The 13727-nt window shown below is 33.9% G+C and overlaps 1 protein-coding gene across 1 annotated transcript; it reads right to left on the bottom strand.

Annotated features, from left to right (window-relative positions):
* Positions 1-251: 251 nt before the first annotated feature.
* Positions 252-7123, bottom strand: LOC131037211 (shaggy-related protein kinase epsilon). Its single transcript, XM_057969279.2, has 12 exons — positions 6609-7123; positions 6421-6513; positions 6257-6316; positions 4858-5130; positions 4700-4771; positions 4452-4508; positions 2023-2163; positions 1857-1907; positions 1640-1735; positions 1464-1547; positions 1183-1285; positions 252-1024 (listed from the first exon to the last, which is right to left on the bottom strand). Exons 1-12 carry the CDS (start codon positions 6783-6785, stop codon positions 936-938), a joined length of 1296 nt encoding a protein of 431 aa, XP_057825262.1. The 5' UTR covers positions 6786-7123; the 3' UTR covers positions 252-935.
* Positions 7124-13727: the final 6604 nt, after the last annotated feature.

The raw sequence follows: 13727 nt of genomic DNA on the forward strand, positions 1-13727 counted from the left end.
ACGCATGTCCATGATGTGCATTTCTGACTCCAGTGTGTGTAACAGCATATGTAGATACCAAAAGCCCTTTACAAAATATTCATGTGCTATAATTGGATGACTAAAAAACAATTAATTAATTGAGTAAATTGAGCCTAATTCTACGTACCCATTCTCCAAAATAGAGAAGGAATAAACTTCAATAAGATAACGAGTCCCAACCAATCTGAAAGACTATAAAATAAGAATACATATCAATTGAGCAAGGCAAGTAACGAAGTTGTATTTTGAATTCTGACTTTAATATAAAAAATAAATAAAACAAGAAATGAAGCATCTCACATATACTTTTCATTGAAAAAACTCCTGTGTTCCAGTTAAATTGTTTCCACTATTCAAAGTTCATAGACTGCATCAGTATACTTGGGCCTTCAGTTCCTTCCGAAATCCTTGCATAGACTAACAGTTGTCCTCAACAAATCATGGATATTCAAACAACCTTATGGGAGTGAATCTTGAAGTCCTATGGACAAGTTTCCCAACCTAAATATGTACTGTCATAGACCACCCGCATGGTTGAATCATCACCATCCCAAAAATAGTCAGTCTACATAACTTCACCTGTAGCCTGCATATCATCTTGTATACATACTAGCTCTCCTTCTATGAACCTTGATAAATTTGACTTAAAATATCAGTTTTCAGATAACTTAATACAACAGGGCTGCATTCTTTGCATGATTTAGCGCCCAAGTAAGAATGATCAGCAAAACAAAGCTGCAATTTTTGGGTACAACACCACAAGGAAACATGACCACAGTGCTTCCAACATTTTTCCTCACTATCCCCTTATCTTTTGAACCACAACCCATGAACATATCATGTCTAGCCATCAAATATTTTTAGGCTCCTTAAAGTGCAAAAAAGATACCAGGACTCCAAAAAGAGAGCAAAACCTAGAGGCTAAGCCCAAGTTGCAGGCAATGCCTCCTTGCATGCTCTGGAATCAACTTCTGGAGGAGTTCCGGGGTCGCCCCCCTCAATTCTGCAAAACAAACCATACACAAACATAAGAAGGATGAATAGCCAGGACCAGTGACCATTACCAGAAAAGTAAAGTAGACAGGAAAATCAGCTTTTGGGGTATGCCTCCTAATCAGATGCAGAGTCATAAGAAAAATAAAAAAGAGGTTATGTTGGTACCCTCTGGCTTGAAGTCAAAAAGTGCAGGTACAGGACGGCCATTAGGCAGACGGATATTAGGATCACGAAGCTCATCAAAAAATGGATGGATGCAAGCTTCAAGCTGCATTTAAAATTCATCACATGATTAGAGTAATCAAATATCAAAAGTTCTGAAAAAGATATCATGTAAATTGGAAATATAGAGTACAAAGTTTTTCAGCCAAACAAACTACTAGCATCATATGCATTAGCTAGTATCCCAAATCTTTAAGTGTCCCTGCTTTGGCACAGTTACTTACTGCAGTACATCGAAGATTTGGTGAGTATTGAAGCAGCCTTGAGACCAGATCAACAGCCTCTAGTGGCATGCGCTTATGGAAAACCTGCAAAGGACAACACATTAAGTCCCATGATCCCAATTCCAAAGTTCCACATAGATACCATTTAGACTTCCATAGAAGCTTATAATACTAACCTTGTGCCATGGATGAGCCTTTATATGGGGAAACTTGAATTCTGTGTAATTAGGATTCATACACTTGATTTCCTCACGGGTTGGAGTTCCAAGGACCTGAGGCAGCAAGAAAATGAGTGATCTTTCGTTCACTTAAATATCAATGGGCAATACAATTTCTTCAATAAATAGTGGTATACTGTGTGATAAAGATCTGATATAAAATTATTTTATTCACCTTGATAATCTCTACAAGTTGGTCCACTGAACTCTCGCCAGGAAACAACGGCTGTACATCATTCAAGAAACAAAAGATATAATATACCTGCCACAAACTGTGTTCCAATCTTGCAAGCATTTTGTCTTTCTAAAACATCTATGGATAAAAGACCTCAATCACTAACCTGACCCAACAGAAGTTCCGCAAGGACACAACCTGCTGACCACATGTCAATGGCAGTTGTGTACTCTGTGGCACCAAAAATGAGCTCGGGAGCTCGATAATACCGTGAACAAATATAGGATATATTAGGTTCGCCCTTGACCTGTCAAAGATAAAACCATTTTCATCAAGGATTGTTTATAAAATAGATGAATGTAGGAACTATACATGTAACACGTAGGCAGCCAAGAACAGACTTGTATACCAAATACATAGTACCATGATCATGTTCTACATAAATTTAAAACCACACATAACTGGGTTAACAGAGAGGGCAGCAGGTTACATCAAAAATCAACTGTGCATGCTCTTACTCTATAAGATTAAGAATGCCAAAACTGAATCTTATAGAAAAAATTAGAATCAGCTACTAAAGGTTCAATCTGGGCTCTTAGCCACATATTCCATATCTATATTATCAGGTTAAAACAGGTATCCATCTTAAGAATTTGCAAGTCTTATACTACTGTTTGAAACAGAATGGCAAACCTACAATCTTGAAGAACTGGATTCATTAATTCAATGTAGAGACTAGAGAAATTACAACCATTCTGGTTTTCAATAAAGCTCCCGAAGCAGTCACTTCACTTTATTACAGTGAATAAGGTTTAAAACTTACAAGGTCATCAAGCATCGTATTGAAAAATACCTTGAGACTAAATACTCATATGGATCAACATATTGCACAAGAATTGGTTTGGAAATAATTTTGTGAATTTTCTCTGGAACTTTCTAAATGTGTATTGAACTATAGAAATGCATCTTTTCACTAAAGAGGAAGTCATTAGTATAGCATCTGTTTTGTACCAAAAATTAAAATAGAGATGTCTAAAACTAAAGGTCAGAGACACAAAAATAACGACTTTGCACAAAACAAAAGGGGAAAAAAGGAGTATATTGGCAAAGACAGGAAAACCCTCCACGTAAGTTATTAACAAATGAGGAAAACTGCTATCAAGTGAAGTACTTGAAAAAGAATTAGAATGGTAATATTCCTAGGACCTGAAATCACTTTCAAGAACGCAATCTTAACTCGATCAGATTTATAACAATGACTGAGAAAAAGATGATGTTTAACAAATGAGGAAAACTGCTTTCAACTTAACTACTTGAAAAAATTAGAAAGTAATATTCCTAGGACCTAGAGTACCAAAACACTGAAATAAGTTTCAACAATGCATTCTTAATCAGGTTTGTAACAATGACTGAAAAAAAGGTGGTACATAGCCAAGGATAAAAGAATGAGAAGTCCTCACTGAGTATTACTAAAATATTTTAATTAAAATCAAAATTCCCCAATTGTTTGAAATAAGCAGCAGTTAGGCCCACTGGGGCAGCTAAATGTTATGCATCGGGGGAATACCTTAGATGCCAGCTACCAAATACAAATATGCGATGTGTGATAGAATTGCTCAGCACAGGATATGCAGCACTGGAGTGCTGTGTCACAAGGTAATTAGATGAAGCAAAATTGGTATTTGAATTTCAACTTTCAAAACAATAACATTAGGTAGTATGTTAGTTTTTGCATTTGTTTATAGTATAGTTGCAGTGTAAAACTCAGTTTGGTGTAGATGTCACACATATCTGTGACAGGTGATAATGAAATAAGAAACTAGGTCTCACTTGGAGAAGTTTGAACTTTTGATTTAACAATCTAGTTTGAATATTAAATGAACATCTAGTTATACACTTGGTCTATATACTAGAATACACATGACATCTATGCTAGCATAGTCTCAGTGATCTCAAGATTTCTTTGGACATGTTTCACTTGAGAACTGACACTTACTGCACCAAAAATCTAATCCTCGAAATTGCAAGGAAATTTGATGAACTTGCAGCTTATTGTCAAGCACCCTACTCTTACATGGGCACCTTAACCAATTGAAGCAACACAGAACCAATCAGTATAGCATTTGGCAACATCATACGAAGGCACTAAACAGTTAGCCAATAGACATCATAAACAATGACCACAAGAAATCATATCTCCAATTTAGTAGACTTCAGATATAAACGGATATAAGTCATAATCAATCTCGTGTGTTTTGGTACCTCCTTTTCACTGAATAGAGATAACATAAGAGCAATTTTGCCTTGGTATATTTTTGCCAGCACTTATGATGGGAGCATAACCAAAAACAATTGGAAACCAGATGTGCACACAAATAATTGAGCCAGGAAAGAAGAATACTAAAAAGTTTGACCTCATAAAAATCCGAGATTAATTTTTTTGTGAAACTAATTGCAGACAGGATAATAAGAACTATAGTCTAAGGATACAGTTAGACTCAACCAAGAACTCCTAAAACAAATAACTTTCAGCAACCTCAGAAAATCATTAACATTATTATTCAGATTATTTCTTACATATCTAAATATACTTACTAGAATTTTGGCACTTCCAAAGTCACAGAGCTTAACTTGATGAGTGTGTGGATTCACCTGTCCAACCAAGCAGTAAATCCCAGACACACAGTGCATAAGAAGTATGAACTAAAATATTTTAAGAATACACAAAAAAAAAAATCATTTCTAGAAACATGCATATCATTTGTGTTGACAACCTCTACAAATAATACCTCATACCATCCAATAAATCATTTCAAAATCAGATAATGGTGGAAGAGAAATACCAGAAGATTTTGGGGCTTTATATCTCTATGACTTATCCCAAGTCCATGGATGTAGGCTAATGACCTACAAATCTGAAACCACAGGACATCTTGTAAAAATGATTCCCAGAACAATAGACTAGATAATGTAAACATAGATTCAAAATATCTTTCCCCACCTGATATGTATATAACTTTGTATATATGAGAGGCATCCTCTGGTTCATCCTACTATAATGCTTTCCAACACGATAAACAGTCTCCGGCACATACTCCAGCACCAAATTTAGATACAATTGATCATTGTCGGTGGTGGAAAAGAAACAATGCTTCAATGATATTACATTTGGGTGGTCCAGGAAACGCATTATCTGCAACTCCCGGTTCTTGTATCGTTTGTCTTGCAAGACTTTCTTAATGGCAACGGTCTCCCCTGTCTCGAGACATTTAGCCTGAACAACCAAAATAAATTCAGTACAGATTTGTATGACATGGGTTATACCATAAAGCACCATATTTGTAGATCAAAGAGATATAGCCGTTAGACTGCAACTGGAATTACTTTACTACAGATGTTCTAGGCCATTGTTTTCCAATAAATGACCTGATCTCGTTCCCAACCTAAAAAAGATACACCTGTAGACTGCAACGACATTAACATCACTACTAATCTGCCATGCACTGCTTTTACCTGAAAATATATTAAACCCCCAAAGACCCCCAGACTAAAGTGATGCAAACTTTAGCCTTTAAGCACGATAATTTGATCACAACCCTATCAGGAAATAATTTTCCAAAACGAAACCTTAAAAAGACCACGTCCCTAAATCAGCAAGATGTACATTAGCATGAAACCAGAATAACTTCACTACAGATCTGCCAGACAATTGTTTTACCAGGAATACTTTGTATTACCACATCATAAAAAAGGGATAGCATCTCACAGACATTGATTAAACCAGATAGACCCTTAAATTCCCACATCTCTACATCAAAGAGATAAAAACTTAAACCTGCAAATAAAATAACTAACGCCACAAACCTGCCACACGTTGATTTTAGGATCATCCCCACATTCCCGAACCAAAAAGATAAGGCTATAAGTATCAACTTCACTGCATATCTACCAGACACTGATTTCACCAGTTAAAATCTTAATTGCCCGTATGCCCAAAACAAGAATATATAATCTCTGCACTATACATACAACAGATTCACTACAGATCCTCCGGACATCAATTTTTCCATTGTTGACTTCGAAACCCATAATCCCAAAACAAGAAGAAAATGTAAAACCTTCCATAAAATTCACTACAGGTTTGCCTAGGTAAAATTTACAGGTATTGACCTAACGCAAACATCCCCAAACCAAAAAGGGGTAACATTTAGCCTCCAACCAGTACGACTTCACTACAGATCTACGATTCAATGACTTAAACTAGCCCTACCCTCAAATCCCCACCAACCCAAACCTCAAAAGGTTATTAACTTCAGCCTACGCCATTTCATGAATAGCAGAAATAATGAACAGGCATTAACCTATAACATATGTAATCAAGATAAGGCTAGGAAACTCACCTGAAACACAATTCCAAAAGACCCAGTACCCACAACTCGCTCTGCCATGTAACTGATGGTCTGCAAATACAACCCAGAAAAAATAACGAAAAATAAAATTCACCACCGACAAATTCTATCTTCTGTTTTCATAACCACACATGAATCGAGGAAACTGCGCCTACCTGCTTAGGCTGCCCATCTCTGCCACCAATAGTTGTAGAAATTATGTGACCTGCTTCTGTACCATTCCCTTGCACAACAGATGGTGCTATTTCCTACAAACAGAAAAATAAAAACCAGATTTTTAGAGCCCATATCTCCTCCCCTGCCCTCCAGAGAAGAAACCCAACTTTTGAACCAAAACACACACCTTATCACCATTCTCTGCCTTATCATCTCTGATCTTCATCTCCTTCATCTCCTTCGGGAGCTGATCATGGACAAAACCTCTTCTCCTGCTACAAGGATCGGATCCTGCAATAGTGCAACTAGCTCTCTTTGCCTCAACTATTGACACAAGACCAGACCCCACATTCTCAAAGGCCATGTGCTGTACAGATAACTCATCGCCTCTCCACTTTTATGCCTCCAATGCCCAGCTCATTAAATCAAAGCACATACCAATATACCATTTTCTATCATATACAAACACAGATAAACATATACTCAACGAATATATACCACGTCAGACGTATACACAGTGTATATATACCTAGTACATCTATTGCATATCTGGCTTTTAGCAGGGAATGGGTGTTGTTTTTTTCTTAATGGGTCTCCTTTTTTGCTTAAAGGGTGTCTTTCTCTTCGCTTCTAGAATCAGTGCCAGCACCCAAAAATAATCTGGGGATCGATTGAAAGCAATAATGTTAAAGCAGCGAAGCCAGACGTGTATATACCTAATATATATACCAATTACTGTATTAAACTATAAAGGAAGGTGTCATAGGAGTCTTTGGGACGGCACATCACATGTCAAGTCTCTTTAATGTGAAAAGCAGTACAAATTTGTGGGTTTTTCGCTCATTTTTTTTCTTTTACCAGTTTACTGGGTCAAACGGCCAATAATTTTTATTTTGACCGTTGGCGTCACTGTCATTTTTGAGGTTTGGAGTTTTAATTAAAAAAAAGTTTGTGATTTATGATTAACTTCCACGTGTTGCATGCGTGACAGAACGGCTTTGACCAACTTGGTTCAGTGCTGTGAATCAATGAATGTATGTATTCATTCCCGCCATTTTCTCTTTAGACCTTTGTTTTTATCTTGACGGCTTCTCTGCTCATTTGACCTAGCCTACTTGAGCCTATTCATTCCTTACGCGTTAAGTTTTCTCTCGTATATTATATTGTATTCACCTCAATAAGGGCCTTGAATGTTGTCACTCTTAGTTGTCCATTTTACAAAATGATTGTATGTTCAATCCAGCAGAAAGTTCCCTGCGATCCTCCTTAACAAATGTTTATTCATGTCTGGGGAAAAGCTGTAGCTTAGAAGTTACATACAGCTGCAATTTCCTAAAATTGAGTTTCATCGATCAAAAAATTGTAGCTTGCAAGTTAGAATGCAGCCTTCTTTGACTGAGTTTTATCGATTGTAACTTAGAAGTTATGTTGTTTTGAATTTTAGTTCTATTTAACTTACTATAATATTAAAAAAATAAGAAAATAAAATAGATTTCTTATTTAATAGTTTCAAAAATTTAATAGTTTCAAAGTCTATTATAAAGAAATAATTGGTTTTTGATAAAAATAAAAATTATAAAAAAATGTGTAGTGTATAGAAGTTATGCAGTTTGAGATGTGGGAAAATCTTTATAAAAAAATGTGTAGTGTATAGAAGTTATGCAGTTTGAGATGTGGGAAAATCTTTATAAAAAAATGTGTAGTGTATAGAAGTTATGCAGTTTGAGATGTGGGAAAATCTACTAGAGTTTGATTGATTAGAAGTGGTAAACAAGCATTTCAATCTATTATTGTTTTTATTTGAGACTGGATCATTCTTACATTTCAATTGGTTATTGTTTTTACTTGAGACCGAAAAAAACTCACACAATCAAAACCAAAAACCTTGCACAAATTTACAAATTGTGGAAACCATATGTCTCCAATGCATAATTGAATTCTAAGAATTAAATGTTTGAGAAAATGTTAAATTAATAATCACATGTTCCCACAATCAAAAAAAAATTGTAGCTTACAAATTAGAAGTTAAGTTATTTGAATTTTAGTTCTTCTTTACTTACCACAATATTAAATATTTAAAAAAATGTAGAAATGTAAGTGTTGGGTTGGAGTAATTTCAATAAAATGGATTTCTTATTTAATAGTTTCAAAGTCTATTATAAAGAAATAATTGGTTTTTGACAAAAATAAAAATTATAAAAAAATATGTAGTGTATAGAAGTTATGAAGTTTGAGATGTGGGAAAATCTACTAGAGTTTGATTGATTAGAAGTGGTAAACAAGCATTTCAATCAATTATTGTTTTTATTTGAGACTGGATCATTCTTACATTTCAATTGGTTATTGTTTTTACTTGAGACCAAATCATTCCTTTGATGCTTTGATGCGAAAGAAAAAAAACTCACACAATCAAAACCAAAAACCTTGCATCACATGTTCCCGCAATCAAAAAAAATTGTAGCTTGCAAATTAGAAGTTAAGTTATTTGAATTTTAGTTCTACTTTACTTACCACAATATTAAATATTAAAAAAAGTAGAAATGTAAGTGTTGGGTTGGAGTAATTTCAATAAAATAGATTTCTTATCTAATAGTTTGAAAGTTTATTATAGTCAGATAATTGGTTTTTAACAAAAAAATATTTTTTTAATAATTGTGTAGGGTATAGAAGTTATGAAGTTTGAGATGTAGGAAAAACTATTAGAATTTGATTGATTAGAAGTGGTAAACAAGTATTTCAATTGGTTATTATTTTTACTTGAGAGTGTATATTTGATTTATAAAAATCAAATGTTTGAAAAAATGTTCAATTAATAATCATGTGTCCTAGTGGACTACTTAAGTGCAATTTTTTTTTTGCTTAAATTTTATTTTAGTGGACCAATCGAAAATAAGTTTTGAAAAAAATGATTGAAAATAACTGCATGTCCCCAAGTTTTGCTTAAATTTAAGCAATTTTTTAACTACCAGAAAAAAGATAAATTGGTTTTTTTCTCTATTTTAGTGAAGCAATTGAAAATAAGTTTTGAAAACAAAAAGGATGCAACTCATATTGGGAAGAATGACACATGGCTCCACAAACACATGGCTCCACAAAATAAATTTCCTCTTATTTATTTATCTCTAGTTTTTTTCCAAATTTTATCTGCAAAAAATATTATTATTAATTTTGCTACTTAAAAAATTAAGTAGTGGTTGCTAGCCAAAATCTAAGCACCACATGGGGACCTAATATTACATAGTTGATGAAACGATAATTATAATTGTCAAAAATTATAATGTGTCATTACAAAAATAAATTTGTGTTTTTTATATAAGTATGAGATATTTTCTATTGTATGTTAAATTATGATATTTTATATTTTCTATTGAATATGCTACTTTGAATATGTTAGATGTAAATTAACTAATATATTTGATAGTGTCACTCAATTAGTTATTTTATAACTGCCTTCAAGCAACCTAGTGAAATTTAGAACACTTCAAGAATAGCTTGTAGTCAAGACAAAGAAAACTTATCAATTGTACTTGGATTTTATTAATTATGATGCAAGAAACTTATCAAAAGACAAATTTGTCTTTGCACTTAAGGTAGCAAGTAGTTAACTTAAATTTCTTATAATAAAAATCTATTCAAAAGTAAAGATACACAAAAAGGAAAGTCTCCAATTGATTCTAGTGTTGGACATATTAATAAAGTGACGAGTGTCCAAAGTGTCAAGATCGATCAACTAGAAGCATACTTTGTTACTAGTTATGATCTTGTTATTAATTCTATTAAAATTTAAAGCTAAAAATGTGTAGTGTTGGACACATTAATAAAGTGACGATTGTCCAAAGTGTCAAGATAGATCAACTAGAAGCATACTTTGTTACTAGTTATGATCTTGTTATTAATTCTATTAAAATTTAAAGCTAAAAATGTGCTCAAAACCACTAGTAATATGTAATCAAACACATTGTGACATTATATGATCCAAAATTGCCTTACACAAAATTATTTTTATTGATTTGATGATTAGGCAACTCTTGGTAGATCACATGGCAATAATTGATCATGTAGTGATTATTAAAATGGGTTGCATTCTTCATATGGAAGAAGTATGTGGATGATGGGATTATTGTTCTTTTTGTTGTATGTTTTTTTCAAAGATGATACTAGTTGTTCTTTGGTCTATGAGGGCCTCTAAACATTCAATTGCATGATTTAAGACCTCAACGAGGTTTGTTATTTAGTCATCATCATGATAGATATCCTTAAGGATGGTTGCTTGTTCTTGAACAAGAGCAACTAGAGAAGGTGAGGTTTCCCTTCACTCTCATAAGATTTTCTTTGCTAAATAAATCTAGTCTTAAACCAAGACACATAAGAATGAAAAGCTAATTATGACCTATAAAATTAACATAGAAAAGTTAAATTCATATGTGTTTGTTTAATCTAATGTTTTAATTGTGGTTTGATTATCTTAATTTAAAGTATTGAATAAATGCTTGGTTTAATCCTTGAAAGGTTTTGACTTTGACATTCAACATCTAAATACAAAGTATTGATCACTTGTGGGGATTTGGAATGATGCTTGAATGTAATTTTTTATCATTTTAATTGTTTATGTATGTTTTTGGTCATTTTATATGTTCTTAGTGTTTTTGTACACTTTATAGTTTTTGAATGCAAGGAAAATAAATCTAAATTAATTTATTTTAACAGATTTAAAATTTTAATGATAAATATATTTAATCAATGATAGTTAATAATATAAATAAATTACCCTTTTAATTTGGGCCTCGATTTATTCAGTTCATAACCATCATCTTTGTATATGCATATTCTTGCATATGTTTGGCCTTTTTAGGTTCATTTGATAAGGTTGTCCTCTATCTTTGGCTCTATATGTGTTTATCATTGAATGGCTTGGTTACCTTATAGCTCATTCTATGTCTTATAGACTAGTTAAAGGTATTTCTCTACCCAATTCAGCAGTTTAACTTATTGATGCTCATTTTGTGGATGACTCTTTCCTCACCCTCCTAAAAGAGGAGTAAAATATCAAATAGGCCTTGCATTTCCTATATAATTTTTGTAAATCCTTTGTTTATGTCATCCATGACATAAGAGTCAATGTTACAAACAATCCTTATGTCATCCATGGCATAAGAGTCAATGTTACAAACAATCCTTCTGCCACGCACATTCTTGGCTCAACTCCTAGTGCCAGAAATGGATTGATCATGGAGATTTTTTTTAATTTCTTGATATTCCTTTTTCTTTTCAAGCATCCCAAGCATTTTTGTGGTAATTTTTTCTTGCCATAATTGAAATAAATTAGCTTATTGGAGCACCAAACCCCTATCCTTTGTAGGAAAATTTCAAGTTTATTTTGAGATTCCTATGGCTACTTATGTTTATTACTCTTCATGTTGTGTTCCTTCTAAGGCTTCATAAATGAAGCTAGAAAAATATTCTTCATGATTCTTTTGGACGTCTTTAAAAAACCACAATGAATTTCATTAGGTGGCATAGGAATTTTACTGCCTCCCTTAAGATGCTAGAGGATTAAGGTTATTATCCACTCAAGATCAGGGTTTGGCTCTCTGCACTAATAGGATTATTCATTCCCTTCAAGGAAATGAAGCCTAGAAAATCCTAGTGTAATATTATATCTCTTCTAGTCATCCTATTAGGTGATTCACTTGGAAGGGAATTGGGCTACACGCCCTTCTTATCATAAAAAATTATATTTAGTGTAGTGTCATAAATTGTAATCCCTTTATAGTTTCACACTCCTCTCTGGGCTCTTACCTTAGTGTGTCTCCTCATAGCTCTTTCCAAGCCTATTTTTGATCTCGTTACTGCAAAACTATTGTCATATGCTAATATAGTGATCAAATTACGTGATTTGAACCTGTACATACCTAATCTTTCTTTCTTCCACCCCTTTTCTAGGTGGACTAAGGCACTAGACATCATAATCCCCCTAGATTGGACCCAAATTTGAACTTGTCAGTGTGTCAATGTTGGCATTGCATGAAGATTGCATTAATGAAGTATAGTGTTGTCATTGATGTCAATAGTAACTGGTAATGGAGTTGTATTGCAACTAGTAGTGATGCAATAATGCAACCGGTAGTAAAGCAATGAATGAAAACAGTATTGGTATTTCAAGCAAAGTGATCAACCGGTAACCCTAACCAGTTCATATGTCGAACCCTAACCGATGGAGCTTGGTGAATCAGTTGTGATGATCTATGATCGAATGATGATCGGAGATGAAGATGTCATGTATGCATGATGCACGTGATGAGTTTCAAATTAGTTTTGGCACGTGAAGATAACTATTTATCTTGGGAATGAGCAAATGCATAGCATGAAGAGATAACCGTGCGATGAGTTACAAGATCCAATGTGAGGTGATCTAGGAGCGGTTGAAGTTGTCTAGAACGATGTGTAGTTGATTGCTATACGATTATGATTGGATTGATATGTTTGTAATCTCTATGAGATTTGTAGGTTTTGTGGTGTGTTACTGACCTATTGTATTTGTATTTAAGGTCGATGAGTTGTTTGTAATTGTGTTGGAAATTTGGTTAAGTGTGGTAGTGTGATCGTTGTCGAACCAGAAAGAGTGTCTGCAGAATGTTGTGAAGGCAGATAGGAGCAGAAAAGGATCTGACTAAGCAAGATAGTGTTATTACTAGATCAACAAAGACCCTGTTGTTCTCTAACCATTACAATAGATAAATCCCTTAACCAGGTAAGCTTTAACAAGCTTGGTGTTGTTTAAATCCTCTAACCAGGTGATCCATTAGCTTGGATTTGAAATCCTCTACCGAGGTTACTCCTAAAAGGGTATTGCCTTTAACAGGGTATTATAGTCAATCCCTTAACCAGGTGGTCCCTAATCGGATATGTTCTTAACAAGACATTGTTGTATAAGCTTCTAACAAGGCTTGGCTCCTAATAGGGTGAACTTCAGAAGAGTTCAGAATACTCGTGGGTATTCATCCCACCATGGCTTTTCCTATTTGGGTTTCCACGTGAAAATCATTGTGTCAAGTGGTGAATGATTTTGTGGATATATTTTGATATGGTTGATTTGATTAACTGGTAAAGCCACTTAGATATGTTTAGATGACCGGAAGTGATCTAAAATGAGCTATCACTGATGTTAGTAAAGTGGTTTAATATTTTGGTTAAATGGTATGTGAGTTTCAGATTTGTTACATTGTATCATTGATGTTTTGGTCAACCGGTAAATTTTGACAATGTAGTTGTAGTTTTTGATACAGTGACTAAACCGGTTAGTTTA

The sequence above is a fragment of the Cryptomeria japonica genome, chromosome 3 (assembly GCF_030272615.1).
Source record: "Cryptomeria japonica chromosome 3, Sugi_1.0, whole genome shotgun sequence".
Lineage (NCBI taxonomy): Eukaryota > Viridiplantae > Streptophyta > Pinopsida > Cupressales > Cupressaceae > Cryptomeria > Cryptomeria japonica.

What these genes read in the sequence shown, in the direction of transcription:
- LOC131037211 (XM_057969279.2), bottom strand. Translation starts at nt 6,785, where the DNA reads ATGGCCTTTGAGAATGTGGGGTCTGGTCTTGTGTCAATAGTTGAGGCA. An exon ending in AACTTGTAGAGATTATCAAG is followed by an intron (nt 1,736 to 1,856) that starts GTGAATAAAATA and finishes TTGCTGCCTCAG; the next exon opens with GTCCTTGGAACTCCAACCCG. An exon ending in TTTTGACTTCAAGCCAGAGG is followed by an intron (nt 1,025 to 1,182) that starts GTACCAACATAA and finishes TTTGTTTTGCAG; the next exon opens with AATTGAGGGGGGCGACCCCG.